Raw genomic sequence first — 20,370 nt, forward strand, 5'->3', positions numbered from 1 at the left:
GCCTGGGGGGGCCGATGCAAACACGCAGAAACACCCCTCTGGGTTGTGAGAAAAGCCTCCCTCGCATGGGCCTTTGCAGCCACGTGATGATATCTTTTAAGTTCTGTTGTGGTATTGGTTAGTTAGTTGATGTCTCCTCTGCTGAGCTCCGTTAAACCCTGGAGGGACTGACATAAACAGGCAGAAACACCCCTCTGGCTTATGGTGGGAAAAGTCTCCCTCCTGTGGGCCTTTGCAGCCGCATGATAATGTCTTTTAAGTTCTGTTATATTATTGGTTAGGTGATATCACCACTGTTCAGCCCCTGTTCACCATGTATGTACCCTTTCCAGAATACTCTTCCCCTTCCTTAACTCCCATTGGCTTAATTTTGCCATGGTACTCCACCCCTGTTACCCTGTTGGTTCACCCCAGTTCCTACTTACCCCTTTGCACCACTTCTCTTTATCCCTGTTGGCCGTTGACCGTCAGATCTGCCCGTTTTGTCTTGTATATAACCCTGTGCCCTTGGCCTGATCCTTGTTCTTGTTCCTGATCCCATTCGAGGCTGTTCTTGTCCTTGATCCCGGTCGAGGCTGTTCTCATCCCTGATCCCATTTGAAGCTGTTCTTGTCTCTGACGTCCCTGGACCCCTTTGCTATTCCTGTTTGTGTCCCTGAATTAACAGCCGTTGGATATCCAAAGGAGACCCAGTCCCTTTGCCAAATCCTCAGTGCCGTTACAGTCCTGTGCTCTGGGCTCAGAGATGCCGAGTTGCTCTCTAGGCCCATGTTTTAAACTCACAGTTGGTTTTAAAAAGTCACAATACTGCAGTTGCTCCTGGGTAACCGTGCTGGATTTTTGTTTGATGGCTGAATTATGTTTTAATTCTTTGGAGCAGTGGAAATTATTAAACGAATTTTTAAAAAGCAATTAATCACCTAATAATGCTCTGTAAATGCTACAGCCAATGAAATAATTGCAGTGTGGAACAGCTTGTATAGTTCCAGAGCATTTGTGTAACTTAATACTCACAGTACTATTTGCAGATGGTTTTAAATGGGTTGTTTCCAGTAGTAGTTTTGAAGGACCTTTAGAGGAACTAAGTAAATGTTGGAGCACTGCAGTGTCCTATATCCATGAAGAAAACTTTTTTGTTTGGGCTGTATGACAGGTAATTTGGTAAAAGGCATACTATAAGCATATCACTTTTCATTGTCACATTAATGTAACTGGGTTTTTTATGACTCTTCTTTTTAATTAAATCTTCTTGCAGTGCATAGTCTAGTGCAGAGAAGAAAATATTCAAGTAGATGTGATCTTTTTTTCTTCTAGGAGTGAAGGATGCCTTACAATCCATTTATATGCAAATAGGCACAGGGCTTACTGGTTTTGCCATCAGCTAGTCCTAGGAGTAGTAAAATCTAATTAAAAGACTATTCATATTGAAATATCCATTGTTTTATCTTTCTTTCCCCTCCTCCCCATTCCCTGTTACATATTCCAGGTCCCTTCTTGCTGCAGTGCTATCAGGTTGGGAGCCAGCCTAGCACAGCCATGTTTCACAGTGAAGAAAATGGGTCAAAAGGCATGGATCCCTTGGTGCTTATTGATGCCATAGCAATCTGCATGGCATATGAGGAGAAGGAGCTCTGCAAAATAGGAGAGGTGGCCCTAGCAGTCATATTTGATGTTGCGAGCATCATCTTGGGTTCAAAGGAAAGGGTAAGATTTTTAAAAATTGTGTTGAAATGGTTGAGTTTCAGCCAATGTAATTTTGCTTCTAAACTTTTGGAGGCTATCAGTAAGCTGAGAACAGGAAACTGATCCATTTGTTTGTTTCCAGGCTTGTCAACTTCCCTTGTTTTCATACATTGTGGAACGTTTATGTGCTTGCTGTTACGAGCAAGCTTGGTATGCTAAACTAGGAGGTGTTGTGTCCATTAAATTTCTTATGGAACGACTGCCACTGATTTGGGTCCTCCAGAACCAGCAGACTTTCCTGAAGGCACTTCTCTTCGTTATGATGGACCTAACTGGAGAAGTATGTAATGAATGAGTTTTATCAAATAGTGTTGGGAAAATTTCTGGCCTTTAATTCACATAGATTGAACTCTTAGTAAGCTTGATTTTGCTGAACTTCAGAATGCATTTTACCTGCAAGAGTAAGTAGTGAATTCTAGTCATTTTAACTCAAACCCAGATCTGAAGTTGGGAATGAGGTCAGATTTTTCCACACAACTTTGCTGAAGTTTTTGAGATTACACTTGCTGCTTTCAGAGTAGAAATGTACAGGCCACATGTAGGTCACAAATGAACACAGATTCACTGTCACTTACCGCAGAATCACTAATCTTAGTTGGAAATCAAAATCACAGGATTCATCCAAATCAAATTCTAAGTTGATGAGTAATGATTTGTGATCTTTGTTCTGTACTTAGCTGATAAAAATGATCTCTGATGCCTCAGGTTTCCAATGGAGCAGTCGCTATGGCAAAGACCACATTAGAACAGCTCTTGATTAGATGTGCAACTCCTTTAAAAGATGAAGAGAAAACAGAAGAAATCCTTGCGGCACAGGAAAAATCTTTCCATCATGTCACACACGACCTCGTCCGAGAAGTGACCTCTCCAAACTCCACTGTGAGAAAACAAGCCATGCATTCCTTGCAGGTGCTTGCACAGGTCACTGGCAAAAGTGTCACAGTCATCATGGAGCCACATAAAGAGGTAAGCAGAAATATTTACTGAACCGGAGCTTGAAGTTGTTTTCTAGTTTGGATTTGCAGAAATGCTTTTCTTAGTACAATTTTCCACACTAGTGAATTAAGTTAGTAGTGCTTTGGTAGCATATGTTTGTCATCTGCTAAGTTTTGTTGTTCAAACATGCACAGTGGCTGGAGCACTATGGAGTTTCATACAGGCTCTGCCTGACTCTTAGCCAGTATTTATAGAGTCTTCAGATTGATTTACTTCCTTAAATTATGGGCTGCTCATGCTGCCACCGATCAGACATAGGCTGGGCCATATAGACACTACATTTTGACACTCAGTTTTGTTATTCTCTAAAAATGTGGCATTATTGCTATGCCTTTCCCTATCCAGAAGGAGACTATGAAGTTCAAAGCTGGTTGAAATAACTTTTGGCTAGATACTCCTTAAAGCTGATATTTTTTAGTCTTTTGGAAGATAATTGAATGCACATAAGTCTTAAGGGCCTTGACAGTGTTCCAGATTATACTGAGAAGCTCCCTAATTGATATCTTACTTTGCTAAAGATGTTAAATGAGTAAAGTGAGAAGTTGGTGTAATGGAAAAAAGTTACACAAACTTTTTTGGTATTTTGATGTTTTAGGAGCTTAAAATATTCTTGTTTCTTGAGTGTTTGAAATGCTTCAGTCTATGAATTTCTTTGTTCATGATGTTGTGTGAAGTTATTAAAGATCATAGATCTGTTCACAGAGAATATGTATTAATTACAGCTACTACACTGTTTTGCAAACTGACTGTGAATCAAAGTAATTCAGAGAATTACTTTTCCTCTTGCTTAATTGTTTCTCAAGACACATCTGGAGCCACAATAGAAAATCGATAAAAACCTACAGCCATGACTAATGTTGTCTTCTCGGTGGCTGGGTGTGTGGGGTCACTTCAATAGCTGCTAATTCAGTAATCTAAATTACATCATGTAGGTTCTCCAGGACATGGTTCCTCCTAAAAAACATTTGCTTCGGCACCAACCTGCAAACGCCCAGATTGGCCTGATGGAGGGAAATACATTTTGTACAACCCTGCAGCCCCGATTGTTTACAATGGATCTGAATGTTGTGGAGCACAAGGTTTTCTACACAGAGGTACTTTCTTTTTATGTTCTCATCTTTGAATGTAGATGCTTCTGTATGATAGCATTAGTACTTTCATTGTTAAAAATACATATCTTTCTTTGTGCATTTTAAACTTCCACTGAAATGTAAGAATTTCCCTTCTGAAACATCAAGTGAAGTCTGCTTTGCCTGCAGCAGTCAATGCAGAAGTTCCTCTGGTTTTGCGTTAAGAAAAAACCAAAGTGCTGTAGATGAAAAGCTGTCTGTAAAGGTGGGAGTGAGATAGTGGTGTTTCAAATGTGAGTTGCAATATTAAAATGATCGTTCATTTTTTTCCTAGTTACTGAATTTGTGTGAGGCTGAAGATGCTGCCCTAATGAAATTACCTTGCTACAAAAGCCTTCCATCACTTGTACCTCTTCGAATTGCAGCCTTAAGTAAGTAAAAACAAGACTTGGTGCAGTTAAATGTCCTTGTGAGCAGTGGGCAGTCTGCTTCCTGAGATCAGCAGAAAACCTGAGCGCTGGAAGACTGATGACCGCTCTCCTGAGGTTACAGTTTAATGGAGAGAATAATGGGAAAGTATTGCTGCCTTCTTAATGACTAGAATTCAGTTTTCTGAAAGGAACCCAAAATATTTTAAGATTAATTATGTTACAAAGCATAGGAAAACTATAGAACATTAATAGAATTCTCATTCCTTTACTATTTTATGATGCCTGTTGATTTTGGCAATGCATAGAGTGTTTTAGCTGTCTGCAATTTGAGAAAAAGAAACTGTAATAGAAGTGGTGTAGAATTGGGGTTTATTTTCTCCTCTCCTTTGAATTTGAGTTAACAAAGGGAACAAATTTACTTTGATATTTGCAGATGCTCTAGCTGCCTGCAATTACTTGCCTCAGTCAAGAGAGAAAATCATTGCTGCACTTTTCAAGGCACTGAATTCAACAAATAACGAGCTGCAGGAGGCAGGAGAAGCGTGCATGAGAAAGGTGACTGTATTAAAACAACATTCCTTTTGAGGCCATTGTTCTCTCTGCTTTACTTCCTTGGTACAAGACTTCTTGGGGAAGTTCTCTACAGGAAATATTGTTGCTCTGTTCAGTTTTTGTAGTGATGCTGATAAAAGTTTGTGTCAGATGTGTTTGTTGGGGATTTCAACTTGGCCATAAAAAATTAGTTTTGGTTGCAATTAAGAATTATAAGCTCTTGGATAAGGACCGTGGTAAATCTTTCAGTCTTTCTGTCCAGTCTTTCCCTCTTTCTGCTGGTCTGGTCTTTGTAAATGAGTCTTCTTTTCTAAATAGCATCAGTCCTTCTCAGCTGTTCCGCAAATATGCAGGCTTAGCTTTATTGTGAAATCCCTTCCCATGTTTTGTCTATGTTCCTAAAAGAAGTGGTGGAGATCCCAAAGCTGGTTTTGGAAAAGTAAAGCCGGACAGGACAGTTAGACTCGGCATCACAGTGTGATGGTTACCTTAAGGAACAGGACCCTGGCTGTCCTGTTTGAGTTAGTGTCCTTGCCTGACACTGCCCTGTCTGTCCTGTGGAAGCTACATTATCATGTACAAAGGCTGGAAGGACAGGGAAAGGATATTGTTTCATCATGCTTTGTTGTTCAGTAGCTGTGCCTAATTCTGATTCAGCAAGATTTTAATCCTATTCTTCTAAACGAAAAAGAAAAAGCTGATGAAATGACTTACAGCCTTTTTGTAATGCTTTGTAGGTGGGCTGACATGGAACAGAGAATATAACTGCAGTAATGCTGGTGGTTTGCATTAGTTTGTGCCATTGGCTGGCCAGAGGTTGTGTGTCTTTTCATGTCACTGGGGTCATGAGAGGGAATGTACTTAATATTTATGGCTTGTTAACAACGCAGTTGGGTTTAGAGGTAGCAAATAAGGGTTGTCTGACCTATACATCAGGTTTGTCTGATTGGTTTTTTTTTTTCCTGTGATAAACACATGCCCACAGGATATTTGGTTATGACAGGAAATATTCTCTCTGACTGCTTGCAGCCAGGCTCTTTTGACCTTTTCTGTTGCTCAGGATGCATGCAGATTATAACACAGAAATTTGCTCAACTGCCTTCAGCCAGATTCACAGGGAGTTCTTAATATTGGGTAGTAGTTTGTTCACAGCTGTGTATTTAATTTATAGCTGTAGCACTGTAGCAGTTTTTCAGTCTGTCTGTAATTACAATGTCCTACTTGATTATTTTATGGAATGTCCTACTGTGTGTCAGAAATACCTCAGTGCTTCCCAAATCCATCTTGTCACTGTGTATATTTCCAGCACTAGATGTTATTTGAACTATTGCATTCTGAAGGAACAAAATAAAAGAAGAAAAATCAAGTCAGCTGGATCTATTTTAAGAAAAATGCTTGCGTGAAAAGTCACATCCCTCTCCACCTGTATCTTAATTGTGCACTCTCTTACAGTTCTTGGAGGGAGCTACCATAGAAGTTGATCAAATTCATACCCACATGAGACCATTGCTGATGATGCTGGGAGACTATCGGAGTCTGACCCTCAATGTTGTGAATCGTCTGACATCAGTCACTAGACTTTTCCCCAACTCTTTCAATGATAAATTCTGTGATCAGATGATGGTAAGCCCATCTGAGTTTCTATTTTAGCTCTTCCAGAGGAAATTTTCTTCTAGCTACTATTTTTGTTGGTGAAAAATCAAAGAAGTTCAGTAGTGACTGAAGTAAAGGATTTTTCTTTCACAATTAACGTCTTTAAACATTTTGAGTAATTTCTAAAGGGCTTCTAAACAAAAAAAAATTAATTTTTAGTGAAGACATAAATAGTTATGCTAAGGTTTGGGCAAATTTATGTCTAAGGAAGGTGTCACCAGCACCTTTAACAATTTTACTTCCCAATGCACTAAATCTGTTTTGCTGCTTTCTTGAGTTATAAAGTTTTGGGAGGTACTGCTCTGTTTATTTGCGGTGTTTAAACTGAATATGGGAATCCTTTATCCCCTTGGCATGAATATTTAAATATTTAAATGCATGCACATCAAGCAAGTCCTCAAGGATGTGTAAGACTATCAGACTTAAGTTTTTTGTGTGTATATATATGTATATATATATGTACTTGTAATTCCTGCTTTCTTGAATATGGAGAGGACTTCTGGCAACAGTGAACTTTTCAACTTGAGGGAATGAAAATAACTGATAATTCTTTCCTTTGTTTCCTTCAAAGAATTATTTCTGCCTCTACATTGTTTCTTGTAGCAAATGCCAAAATGGAACAGTCTAATTACAAGAATAATACTAATTATCCTTTCTTTATAGCAACACCTGCGTAAATGGATGGAAGTTGTAGTTATTACACACAAAGGTGGACAAAGGAGTGATGGAAATGTAAGTTGATGAATGCTTTTATGTGAAAAGAGAAGAAATAAATAGTATTAATGTTTTGGAATGAAAGAACTCATTCAGTTATAAATGCTGCCATAACTGATTACACACTGATGCTTTGTTACAGGCTAACAGACTTGTTGAATTGAATATAGAATATTGAATATCTGTTAGAAGTCTGAGTAAGAGGAGCTTCTTATCTGCTGACAATGGTTACTTTAAAGACTTAAGTTAGTGTGGGGACAGCTCAAGCGTTTGTATTTCTCTTCCCCCTCAGGATTTTCTGCTTAGAAATACGTTCTTCACTGGAATAGCTGATGAGCTCAGCAGCATAATCCCCCTTTTTTCATTAATATGTTTGATGTTCATAACATAGCCTGTTGAAAATTATACATAATGATAACATAATCCCAGCTAATTTAAAATTTAATTTATTAAAACCAAGTTCAATATTTACTAGTTGGGATCACATTAAAATCACCCTCCCAGTGAAACTAATGGCTTCAGTGTTGAAGCATGGGAAGCTGATCAGTTCTCTTATAAATGGAAAACTGTGCAGTGTAATGTCAGTGTGTGTGCTCCTACCAATACTGATGGGAATTCCTGCTTCAGTGCAGTTTCCTGTACATTACCAGAAGTCCCATGATTCTATTAATGTTTTACTAAATGCTTTTATTAAGTGTTCAGATTTATGATTGCTCCTAAGAAAAAATGCAGGGAATTCTATTAATATATTTGTTTTTCAAATTATAGTGAAATTACATTGGCTTTTTTATTTCCCTCAAAACATGGAAATGGCTTAATGGCTTTTCATTTCTCTTGCCTGTCATTGCCAAGAGAGCTTTTAATCTGAATTTGGTCCTTGCTTTATATTAGACCTAGGTGTTCTCTAATGAAGTAGCATAAGATTGGTTTCTTATGTTTTAACTAAAACACTGTGCATTCTTCAGTTAACCTCATTTTATTCATGTCAGAGTAGTTCTAAGGCCTTCCTATACTTCTGGGATTCACTTTTCCTCAAATGTGATGATTACGGAGATCTTGCAGATCTTTTTATAGCAATAGTCTTTTAAACCACAATGTGGCACCTCCAGACCAGTTTTTATTTGTCACTAAGCCACGTTTAGTTGGGAATCCCCCTGCTTTTAATGTTTTTTTGTTGATGTTTTCTGTGTAATTATGTGTTAAGAGATATATGTTGAGTGGGGGGTGCACACCAGACACTTGAGGAAGAATCTACTGTCACATATTGCGGGAGAAGTCTGGAAACATTTCAAGTAGAATTGTGTCAATGCAAAGCTGATTGAATATTACTTTTCCACTTCCTAGTTGTTGCTCCAACATTTCCTTAAAAATAAAAACTCTAGGAAACGGCAAGAGGACACAGCTTGGTCTTTGTACAATTGCTGTGGTAGGCTGTGTTTGTGTGTCTGTATGTACATTGTGCTGTTGAAGAACTGTCTTCTGAATATAGAAAAACAGGGATGGTGAAAGTGGTGGTCAGTTATTGTAGCTGGCATTTCACTTTCTGTCCTTTCTTCATGATCCTAGTGTGATTTCAGCATCTGAGACACTCATTATAAGCAGTGTTGGGAAGTAGGTTGGCTCATCCAGACTGTGAGGTTAAGTAGAGGAGGTGGTGAACACTCAGTGGAGAACAGAATTGACCAGGACAGCCTGATGTTCCCTGCCTGAGCTGGTGCTGTTCCAAGCATTTCATCCTTTTCCAGCAGCCCAGGGTGAAGGTGCCATTTGAGGATGGTGCCAGGCACTTCTCCAGCATAGTGCAGATAGTGGCTGTCAGCAAGGCCTCTTAGTTACAAGAGTTACAAGGTCGGTGGGGTGAATTTTCATATGTAAATGGGAACTACAGACAAACTGAAAGCTTAGTTAGAAATGCTGCATAATGATGACTATTGTAAAGATCCACGCTGATGCCGGAATAACTAAGCCTTGTTCACCTAAATAATTTATGACAGTCCTGCTGTGATCCTGAGCTGTGATCTGGCTGTTTAGAGAAATGAACAAATTAAAACATGATATATTAAGTAGTGATTAAAATCTAATGTGTTGGTCCAGGGAATAAAATATTTGATTTAAATCTTTCTTCCTCTCTTCCCTGCCTCTCCAAGGAAAGGCATGGGATATCAGGTCATGTCTGGTAATTGAAAGAATGAGTTTTGAGTAGATGGTTGCCTCAAGCTGTCCCTGCTGTGAGAGGGTGGAAATTTCCATGGTGGAGATTCTGCATTATAGCCTAGGAGGACTTTATAGCTCTAGAGGACTTCATAGCTTGGTAGCTCAAGTACTGAAAGTGGTTTTGTAATAGATGCTGGCCAAATTTGTCTCCAAAAATGCTAAAATGTTGTTTCTCCTGATTTAATCATCTCTATTATCATTTTGTTCAGTACAAATATTTGAGAAGCTATGTCGGATCAATGTAAGAGTAGAAAAAAGGATGTTTTTCATCCTGCTTCTTTGGAGGACAATTTGGAGCATGTGAGATGCTCATTGTCTCCATTCCTTCTGTTTGAGATGAGGAAGTAACCGAGCTGAAGTCAGACTGCAGCCTGGAGAATAACATGTGCTGATTTGTACATTTATTTGATACTTTTGTGGGTTTTTTCCTTTCATGCTGTGACTTCTGTTTTGGTTCAGCCTGCCACAGAAGGGGTAGAGGTGAGAAACTCAGTGGAGGCACCAGGAACTCTTTTTGTTGTCATGGTTTCTTTTGTTGTTGTTGTTTTGTTCGGTTTTATTTTTCCTTTTAATTTGTGGTTTGTTTTATCGTTGTGTTTTGGGCACAGTGCATTGTGCCTTTGAGTGCAGTGCTGTGAATTGTCTTCTGTTTGTCTGTGGCAGAGCTGTTTTGATCACGTTGCTGTTAAGGATGTTGAGCATGTTTGTACCAGGAGGAGCAGGATTTTTAGTTTCTATGAAGGCAAAAGTGATTTCAAAAGGTTTTTATGTATTCTCAGCCCTGCACTTCAGTCCTTGAGAGGAGTCTTGTGGGGTCTGTCTGCACAGATCAGGTTAAAGGAGTGGAGCCTAATGCTTTGTGTTTAAATTCAGTTGAGAAAATGCAATGCACTTCATAAAATAATTTTGGATACTGCACGCTGGAACTTGGTTTTGGAGAGATGGTGAGGGTGGATTTGTTGTTTTGTTTTTTCCTTTCCCTTTTCTGTACTGAAGGAAATCTACACTCTAGCTAACTGACATACAGTCTCTATATAAATCTCACAATGAAAAAAATGCAAAATTATTTTGGACTCCTGGAGAATTTAATATCTAGTGAGGGAACAGAGCTGACTTTATAGTAACCAGCTGTTTGGGAGATAGGCTGAACAGTGCTGTGAGAAAGCTGAATATCTCTTTCTTCATGTGCAGTCTGGGGGTGTATAGGAGAAATGGTTTAGGGGGGAGGTCTGGCTGTTTGATGCACGACCCACTTGGTGTAGAGCAGTGAGCACTCTGTAACTCCCCCATCAGCAGCTTCGTTACAGTGTTTAGCTCTTACCTGTAAAACACCACTCTTCTGGCAAGGAAAATAAACTTTAAACCGTGATATTACCAGAGGGGGAAGGGCAGGCTTTCACAAGTACAAATTTTTCATGCATTATGGTAAGTAGATGCTGTGTATATGTTAACCCTTTGCATTTGGCTGCTGGCTATGCTAATACAGGGGGAAAAAAGAAAAGTAAGATGTGTGATATTGTTCTTACACATTTTTATACAGCCAGTAATACTTATTTAATTGTGTTTCTTTTTACCTGTAGGAAATGAAGATTTGTTCAGCAATTATAAATTTATTCCATCTGATCCCAGCTGCCCCACAGACTCTGGTTAAACCTCTCCTGGAGGTTGTTATGAAAACAGAACGAGCAATGTTAATCGAGGTAAAAGTGGAACTCAACATTGCTGAAATTTTTGCTTTATAATCTTCTTAAATATTAATATATGATAACTATAATATTTTAAATATGGTGTGAGAACATTTGATGTAATAAATATGCTCTTCAAGCCTTTAGGAGGTATTAAATTTGCCTTACACCCTTAGAAGTGAAGTTTAGAAAGTGTCAAATTCTCATCATGCATGTTCTGAACACTTTGTGTCTGCATAAATGCCAAGTCAAATGCATTTTTCTGAGTGGTAGTAAATTAGTCAGAAATACTTTATACTCTGCATTTTTAATTTAAGGTTTATGAATTTTTCAGGCTGGCAGTCCATTCAGGGAACCACTGATAAAGTTTTTGACACGTCATCCATCCCAGACTGTGGAGCTGTTCATGATGGAAGCCACTTTAAATGATCCACAGTGGAGCAGAATGTTTATGGTAAGCTGTGTGGGGGGAGGAGCAGGAAAAAACCCTCAACTTGACAAATCTGATGAACAAAAAGGTTTCATCTTTTGCATCTTTTTTTCCTCTATGACCTTGTAGTCCTTTATCATGGTCTTAATCTTGACTGCAGGGTTCCTGTTCCTGGTTTTGTATTTGTTTGTCCTGAAGGGTTGATTTTATATCTTCCCAGATCATGTAAGCCTATTACTGAAGTGTAGATGTTATTTTTATATACATGAAATACAACCTCTGCAACTTTACTGTGGACTATAAAAGCTGCAGGATGATATAGTCGCCCGGTATTCTGGCTTTTAAAGGTTATTAAAATTATTTCTTCCCCTTTTTGCAGAGTTTCTTGAAACATAAAGATGCCAAACCTCTGCGGGATGTACTGGCAGCTAATCCCAACCGATTTATCACCCTGCTGCTGCCCGTGGGCGCCCAGGCAGCCGTGAGACCTGGCTCCCCCAGCACCACCACCATGCGTCTCGACCTGCAGTTCCAGGCTATCAAGGTGTTCATTTATCCTTGTTTGTCTCTGCACTGGAGAGCTGAAACCCCTTCAGCTACAAGCCTCTTACATCCAGGCTTTCAGTGTGTTTGTGTGTGTTACAGCTTATAGAAAACCACTTGTAAAAAGTGTGGAGTGTTTGTAGTCAGAGCTGCTCTGCAAAGGGAAAAGAGACTCAGATTAACTATGCTTTTTTTGTCCAGTAGGATACAAGACAAAAGCATGACAGCAGAAAAAGAAATTTATTTTTCTTAATCTAAACTATTTTGTGTTTCACTCTTTTGTTTTGCCGTTGAATATTTTAGAACCCTTAACTGACCTTAAACAAGTGCTTGTATATCGTCGTTTCTCCTGACAGATCTCTTGTGTATTGACTGTGCATTTGTCTTGTTTTGCTTTGGACAGATCATAAGTATTATTGTTAAGAATGATGAATGTTGGTTAGCAAATCAGCACTCCTTGGTGAATCAGCTGAAACGTGTGTGGGTGAGTGAAGCTTTTCAGGAGAGACATAGGAAGGAGAATATGGCTGCAACAAACTGGAAGGAGCCCAAGCTCTTGGCCTATTGCTTACTGAATTACTGCAAGTACGTAAAAATCTTTATTTCCTAGACCCTGCATGTATTTTTTTAATTTTAGTTTTGAAAATACTGTAAAGGTATATAGGGCTACTAAAAATGGTTTGCAGTTATTGAAGAGAAAGTGTAATATATTTCATAATACTGCCTTTAGCTCTAAAACCATGCATGTGGTACTGACTGCTCTTCTCTGCTCCTTTAAAAGATTAGTTTCATCAGCATAGCAGTTTGTGTATTTTTTTCACAGAAGCTTTGTATTTTATGTGTTTTCACAGAAGGAATTATGGTGATATAGAGTTACTCTTCCAGTTGCTTCGAGCTTTTACCGGTCGATTTCTCTGCAATATGACTTTCTTAAAGGAATATATGGAAGAAGAGATCCCCAAAAACTACAGTATTCCCCAAAAACGGGCTTTGTTCTTCCGCTTTGTAGACTTGAATGACCCAAACTTTGGAGATGAGCTCAAAGCCAAGGTAACTAAAGCAATTAAATCAAAGAAGCCTGGTATTTAGGTTTAATTTTCTTCTTGGGAACTAGGGCAACCAAACTCCCTTACTTAAATGTCAACGAGTTTGATAATTGGCAGAGTCATTTAGGTGAAAATATCATACCTGAAGAAGAGTGATAATAAACAGAGAGAGCAATTCATCTTGTGTTCAGTGCTGACTGCCTTAGTTTACACTTTCTAAGAATCTATGCCCTTGGAAGGAAGGAAGAGAGGGAAAAAATCAGTGTGTATCTTTTTCTTGAGGTTTTATTTATAGTTTCCTTTTGTAACTCAGTGAGTGTGTCCAGCAGGTAGGTTTGCATGTGGGAGTACATGAATGTTGGCTGCCTTTAGAATAACATAATAGTCCAGTAACACTTGCTTTGTTTATATTCTGTAGGTGCTGCAACATATCCTGAATCCTGCTTTTTTGTACAGTTTTGAAAAAGGAGAAGGTGAACAGCTGTTAGGCCCCCCAAACCCAGAAGGAGATAATCCAGAAAGCATCACTAGCGTTTTTATAACAAAGGTAACAATCTTTGCTTACATTGAAGTACGTGAAAATTAAAACAAAAAGTTGTTCCTCTCATTTGACTTTTCCTCCTGATTTGAATTAGTTGTTCTCTTCTGAATAGTATGGTCTGTTATGTCAAATTGGTTCATAATGTTGAATGTGAAATTCATCAGTCATCGGTATGATGGGACTACAATTTTCTGTTTATGCTGTTTTCAGAACTGGAATGTGTCTTTAGAAATGGGCCTTACTTGGCTGTAATCCCAGTCTTTTTTCTAAGGAAAGCTTTCCATGACCCAACATCAGTATCTTTGTAATTCACTGCTATTTCATGGAACCAGTCAGCAGTTGTAAAATAAATGTTGAAGATGAGGGTTGGGGTTTTTTATTTATTTCTTTTTATATGTTAGCAGTTTGGGAGTTCCCAGTTGTACTCATTATTTAAAGATTCACACTTCAGGAGGTTGTTTTGTGGGTACTAAACTGAGTCAACAAAGTAGTTACAAATTCTTAGTCTTCTTAAAAACCGCTCAAAAAGCAAAAAATTTGAGACTTTGCCTTTATAATAGTAAAAGTTGTTTTTTTGGTCAGCTTCATTCTCTCCTCTTTGATCATGCCTGGAACTAGGTACTTGATCCAGAAAAGCAGGCTGATATGCTGGATTCTCTGAGGATCTATCTGCTGCAGTTTGCCACGCTGCTGGTGGAGCATGCCCCCCACCACATCCACGACAACAACAAGAACAGGAACAGCAAACTGCGACGCCTGATGACCTTTGCCTGGCCTTGCCTCCTGTCCAAGGCCTGCGTGGACCCAGCCTGCAAGTACAGTGGCCACTTGCTCTTGGCACACATCATTGCCAAGTTTGCCATTCACAAGAAGATCGTTCTGCAGGTATAGACCATGGGCTTGTGTTAAGTTCCATAGAGCACTTCCTTTTATTTTAAGATTCAGAGAAGAAGCTGCACAGTGGTTTTGAATGCTGAGTATAAGTGAAACACCACAAACAAATGCAGAAGCAGCAGGCCGAATGTTTAATACGGATTTGCTTGGGAATAAGGGAGTATAGAAAGACCTGTGAAGACACATGAAAGCAGGAAGGGTAAGACAAGTAGACCTTTTGGTTGAATTAGCAAAACTGGGAATGTTTCTTCATTAGAGGCACACACTTCAGTTGAAACACAATGTAGGGGCTAAGGGAAAACTTCAAATTGGACAGTGGAGAGGGAGGAAGAAAAGGGAATGTAAGGGAAACAGAAGTACATGCTCTGTGCTTCTGCTGCTGATAAAAGTATCATGATATTTTTAACAAATTGTAGGCCTTTAGAGAAAAATTTTGTGTTTTTTAGAAAACGTGTTGTAGTTTCCCTTTCTTTATAAATGCTTTGTTTTTGTAAATACATACAGTATTGATGTTGATGAGAAACTCTGCTCTTCAGGTTTTTCACAGCCTTCTCAAAGCTCATGCAATGGAGGCCAGGGCTATTGTCAGGCAGGCCATGGCTATCCTGACTCCAGCTGTGCCTGCTCGAATGGAGGATGGACACCAGATGCTCACTCACTGGACACGAAAAATCATTGTGGAAGAGGGCCATACAGTGCCACAGCTAGTACATATTTTGCACTTGATAGTACAACATTTCAAGGTACTTGTACTGTTGTTCTAGTACTCACTGTTTCTCCTGTATCAAGGAAGTAAACAGTTCGATTAGAAAAACGGCATAATCTGGTTTATATGGTTTAGCTTCAAAATGCGTCATTTGTAAAGATACTTATCTATAACTGAATATAACTGTTTAATAGCAAATAATTTATTAAGTTCTATCATGAATGAAGTTAGAGCTCCAAATGTTAGGTTAGAGTCTACTAGATGAATTCATTGCACGTGCATTAGCACTGTTCTTTAACAGGCCTGTGAAGATTGTCTAAGAGTTTTTTAAAAAAGGGCAGAACCATATTCTTTGCCATCCTTCAGTAGTCCTTGTTTGTTTGATTTTATATTTTCTGTGGGATTAACTTGATCACTTTTATCTCCAGCCAATGTATGTTAGGGAACGTGAAACGAATGGGGGAATGGTGCAGAATGTCAACATAGGATCATTTTTGAAAACATATATTAAAATGCCGTCGAAAGGGACAGCTAATGCACATTTTTCAGGAACTGATGCCTCGACAATTTTTGAAAAAATATCTGAGTATGTTCAAATGTGAGTTTAAGCTCTTTTAAAGGCTTGGAAATGGGATGACTGGTCCTTGAGATAACCCGTGAATCTTAAAAAGAACATGTTCATTTGAGAGCATGAAATCAGTAGTCACTGCTGAAAGTTGTAGCCAAAATACCGTTTTCAATGCACTGATTACTTTTCCATCTTGCAAAATCTGAAGTGGTACAGGTTTAGCAACTTTGGGATTGATGGCTGTTTTACAATTTTGCTTTATTTCAACTTTGTAGGTTTTGTGTAGAATGTTATTGGTTAATGACTAACATTTCTGTGAAACCTTTTTTTCAGGTTTATTATCCTGTGAGACATCACTTAGTTCAGCATATGGTTAGTGCCATGCAGAGACTGGGCTTCACTCCCAGTGTTACAATAGAGCAAAGAAAATTAGCTGTGGATCTTGCTGAAGTTGTTATTAAATGGGAATTGCAAAGAATCAAAGACCAGCAGGTAGGAAATCAAAATAAATGGGTAAAGATTGAACTGTTCCACAGTTTAATGTACTTTTTTTAACATGCACATTGCTGATATTTCAGCCAGATTCAGATATGGACTCAAGTGCAAGTGGAGAAGGAGCAAGTTCTGCTTCATCTGCTGTTAAAAGAGGATTGTCTGTGGATTCTGGCCAAGAAGTAAAACGATTCAGGACAGCTACAGGAGCAATAAGTGCTGTAAGAGAAAATCAGGATCTGTTCAGAACTCTAAGTAGTGTAATTGTTTTTTCCACATGACTCAAAACTCCCTAAATGGAAGGTTTTAGCTTTAGCAAGTATTTTAAATCTGTTGTTGTTGTTTTCCTCCTCCAGCCTCGCTGATGCCTTTTGTGTTTTGTGTGCACGCAGGTGTTTGGCCGGAGCCAGTCCTTGCCAGGAGCCGATGCCCTCCTTGCCAAGCCCATTGACAAGCAGCACACAGACACTGTTGTGAATTTCCTGATTAGAATTGCTTGCCAGGTACTGTGCTTATTCTGATATGCAAATGCCAGTGTGGAGTAGCAGCCAAACCCATAAACCCCTCTTTTCACACAGGTCCTTTTAGGCTTGGATTATTCTAATGTTTCTATACTTTGTTATCATGATTAATTTGCATATTTGGGTGATGCTGCAATGTATGCTTGTTCTGTTGCCTAGGTTAAATGGCAAGAATACCTTATCCCAAAATATTTAAAGAGTTTTGTGGGGAATGACTGCATCCAGGGGTAATGATTGTGGTTTTATTTTCAAACTCCTATACATGGAATTACTTTCCTGCAGCATGTAGACCTAAAGCTTTTCCCCAAATTTGGAGGGAGTTAACTCTTCTAGGATGGGGAAAATTCTCTGGGTGTACCTGTAGGCTGACAAATTTTATGGCTTCTTCTCCTGTAGCAGACTCAGCTGGTAGGTAGCTTGGGATTTTATATCCCACAGTCCATTGCACAAAGTAGGTGTGCTCTTAAGTATAAAGATGAATTGAGTAAAGAGCTGCACATGTTTATGGATACCTTACAAACAGTAAAGATTAACCATCTTGAGTATGTTCAGAGTTGTAGTAATAAAGGATGGCATGAAACTTTTTTTAAAATGCACCTTTAATGGGTGATTTGGGTTAATTAGCAAGCAATTTAGACACCAGTTCTACTGTTTACTATTAGTTGTCAGCTTTTTATGCGTTAAATACTCTGTGACTGTACGGATAAAACTACTTAAGCTCATCCATTTCAGAAATAAGAAATTATATGCTTGCATGGAATGCATAATAAATTAATGACTTGGTTCCAAAAGAGTGTCATTTTGATAACTCTGATTAATTGCTAGGTAAATGACAACTCCAACACTGCTGGATCCCCTGGGGAGTTGCTGTCTCGCCGCTGCGTCAACCTCCTGAAAACAGCTTTGAGGCCAGACATGTGGCCCAAGTCAGAACTGAAGTTGCAGTGGTTTGATAAGCTGCTCATGACTGTGGTAGGTAACATTCCAGTCCTGTAGGTCTTTAGGTTTCCCTGGCATGTGAGATGATAGGATACTATATCACGTCTAGATGGAGAGTTTTACAGTACTGACCTTTTCTTTGTAGTGAAATAAATAAGTTGTTTAGTGTGTGAATTGCATCAGTGGTTATAATTTATAGAGCTGCAGTGCTTACTGCTTGGTGTGGTTATTTATTTATTTATTTATTTATTAGCAGGTTTTAACAGGTTTGATCTGAGTTTAGTAATCTGTGTAATTCTTGTTTACCCCTACCCACTGCCTTTTTGTGTGCTTTCTCTTTAGGAACAACCCAATCAGGCCAACTTTGCCAATATTTGCACTGGCTTAGAGGTCTTAAGTTTCCTGTTGACTGTGCTGCAGCCCCCTGCTATCCTCAGCAGCTTCAAGCCCCTCCAGAGAGGGGTGGCAGCCTGTATGACCTGTGGGAACACCAAGGTTTTGAGAGCTGTCCACAGTTTGCTGTCTCGCTTGATGGGAATTTTCCCCACAGAACCAAGTGTGTGGTGTTTTCTTCCTCCTCTTTTCTTTCATTGCTACGTAACTTAAGTGGTTGGGGGTGGGATGAAGGCACTCTTTGGAATGTGCTAATACTCTGTTTTATGATTCCTGCATTTAGTGGTCCATTTTAGCTTGCACTTTCAACCTCTGATTAAAAAAGGAAAAGCTGAAATAAGTAATCATGTGGAATACATCATTATCCATTGACATAAAAACTTAATAACCTGTGGCTGTCAGAACTTTAGTTCAAGAAATGCATGCTATAAATTTAATGTATTTTTGCAATTAGAATTTTTCAGCTTCAGAAGTGCAATTTTTTAGTTATTAAGCTTTGCTGTTTTGCTGAAATAAGGAAGGGAGATAAAGTGTAATAAAGAAAGGCAATAGTAATATGCTGTGTCTTAATAGAAGCTAATGTAGATGATCTTTTCTTGGAAAAAAGTAAATCAGTAATGTAAGACTGCTCATCAAATTGAGTTACTCAGAAGGGGTACATTATTATAAAGGACATACTGGTATAATAAAGGGGTTTATATAAATGAGGCATCTGCCCGTGTCACCGTAGACTGTTGACAGTATAAGACTCCAGTGATGTTTTAGTGTCTGTACATTCACAATGTAACTGTTCTTTGCCTGTTCTGTGGGTAGTGTCCCCAAAACTAAACACGCCTCTAAACTCTGCAGGTACCTCAAGTGTAGCTTCCAAGTACGAAGAGCTGGAGTGCCTTTATGCTGCAGTTGGGAAGGTGATTTATGAAGGACTGACTAATTACGAAAAAGCCACCAATGCCAACCCTTCCCAGCTCTTTGGTAGGTGTCCCACATCCCTGGCAGCCCTGTGGGAATGCCCCTGAATGTGGAATGTCTTTGTCACCAGCTTCCTTTTCCATAAGGAAATTACAGTCTGATCTGATGCAGAGGAAGCTGTGGGAAGCATTTCAAGCTAACGTGAGAGAAGAGCTTGGGATGTCAAATCTGTGAAGAAAGGGAATGGAGGGGGCTCATTGTGTTCTGTCTGCTCCCTGAGGTGACTTGGGAGCAATTTTTGGAGGTGGGGAGCTGTAGATCTGTCAGGTGGAAGCCTTTTGTTTGCAAAGTGCATAGGAAAAAGGTGCAGTACTGATATTAGTCAAAAAATAAAGTAAAAGTTACTGGCATCTTCTTACATGGAAAAAAAGCAAATCCTGCAGGTCCTCTGAGATACAACAGAATAATTCAAGAAATCTGTGTAGAATCTTATGTGTTCCTGCCTTTTAAATTTTTTTTAAGCCTCGTTTATTAGCTGATTTAGATAGTGTGTTAAGATTTATGTATTTATAGATCTTAAACTCTCAGTAATCAAGAAATTACAAAAATACTATTTCTTCTTGAGTGATAAAATCTGATTTTTTAGCATAGAACCTTCTAAAGAGCTGAAATGGTTTTCTTTTCTTGTTTTTTGTACTTACTGAGCTGCTAGACAACTCAGCTACATAATAGAATGACAAAGATATATTGGAATAATAGAGTTTGGCCCAGAACTGGTTGTGTTGGTAATACAGACCTGAAATTGTACAGTGTTGGAAAACCTGCTGATTTAAATGGCAAATGTCCTTCACTGTTCTATTCTCTGAGCTGTGTAGATGGTTGTAATTTCACTTTGGGAATTGCCTATTTGTCAGATGTCTGGATGTGCTTTACATCAAACTAACCATGAAAGATGTTTCTTACATTTTGTCCAGAGTTCCCTTAAAAGCAGCACCACCATCAATCTGTCAGGAGGTGCATTTTGTAGTAATTCTGTGGCTCAGAGGCTGAGCTTTGTGGGCCAGATTTTGTGCCCATCTGATCAGAAAAAGAAATCAAAACTTTGGCAGGAGCCATTCAATGACCAGAGCATGCTTCTGTAGATATGCTGTGTAGATATGTTGAATTAGAAAGTTGCAGTAGATTTTTTTAAGGAGGTATAATTTTACAGGATGTGTGTGTTTTAAGGGTGAAGTAGTCAATTTGAGTTAACTTCTTCAATCTACAGAAACTGATTTATGGAGCTTTATCAAGTTTCTAGATTAGAAAACCAAATTTCTTAATTACT

The 20,370-nt window shown here is 38.8% G+C and overlaps 1 protein-coding gene across 1 annotated transcript in view; it reads left to right on the forward strand.

Moving 5' to 3' along the window:
* The window catches only part of TRRAP (transformation/transcription domain associated protein), a 75,463-nt gene that overhangs the window by 19,703 nt on the left and 35,390 nt on the right, over nt 1-20,370 (forward strand). The window contains exons 25-46 of the mRNA XM_066197744.1: nt 1,487-1,704; nt 1,826-2,023; nt 2,449-2,709; nt 3,672-3,833; nt 4,144-4,240; nt 4,674-4,795; nt 6,245-6,415; nt 7,109-7,177; nt 10,954-11,073; nt 11,393-11,512; nt 11,868-12,032; nt 12,435-12,616; nt 12,883-13,081; nt 13,496-13,624; nt 14,237-14,503; nt 15,049-15,255; nt 16,120-16,278; nt 16,365-16,499; nt 16,671-16,781; nt 17,625-17,771; nt 18,081-18,294; nt 18,981-19,106. Coding sequence (XP_066053841.1) covers nt 1,487-1,704; nt 1,826-2,023; nt 2,449-2,709; nt 3,672-3,833; nt 4,144-4,240; nt 4,674-4,795; nt 6,245-6,415; nt 7,109-7,177; nt 10,954-11,073; nt 11,393-11,512; nt 11,868-12,032; nt 12,435-12,616; nt 12,883-13,081; nt 13,496-13,624; nt 14,237-14,503; nt 15,049-15,255; nt 16,120-16,278; nt 16,365-16,499; nt 16,671-16,781; nt 17,625-17,771; nt 18,081-18,294; nt 18,981-19,106 — 3,579 coding nt within the window. The remainder of the gene's footprint in view (nt 1-1,486; nt 1,705-1,825; nt 2,024-2,448; nt 2,710-3,671; nt 3,834-4,143; nt 4,241-4,673; nt 4,796-6,244; nt 6,416-7,108; nt 7,178-10,953; nt 11,074-11,392; nt 11,513-11,867; nt 12,033-12,434; nt 12,617-12,882; nt 13,082-13,495; nt 13,625-14,236; nt 14,504-15,048; nt 15,256-16,119; nt 16,279-16,364; nt 16,500-16,670; nt 16,782-17,624; nt 17,772-18,080; nt 18,295-18,980; nt 19,107-20,370) is intronic.

The sequence above is a fragment of the Chamaea fasciata genome, unplaced genomic scaffold, assembly GCF_029207755.1.
Source record: "Chamaea fasciata isolate MVZ Bird 193981 ecotype frontalis unplaced genomic scaffold, bChaFas1.0.hap1 SCAF_16, whole genome shotgun sequence".
In the NCBI taxonomy this organism is placed as follows: Eukaryota; Metazoa; Chordata; class Aves; order Passeriformes; family Sylviidae; genus Chamaea; species Chamaea fasciata.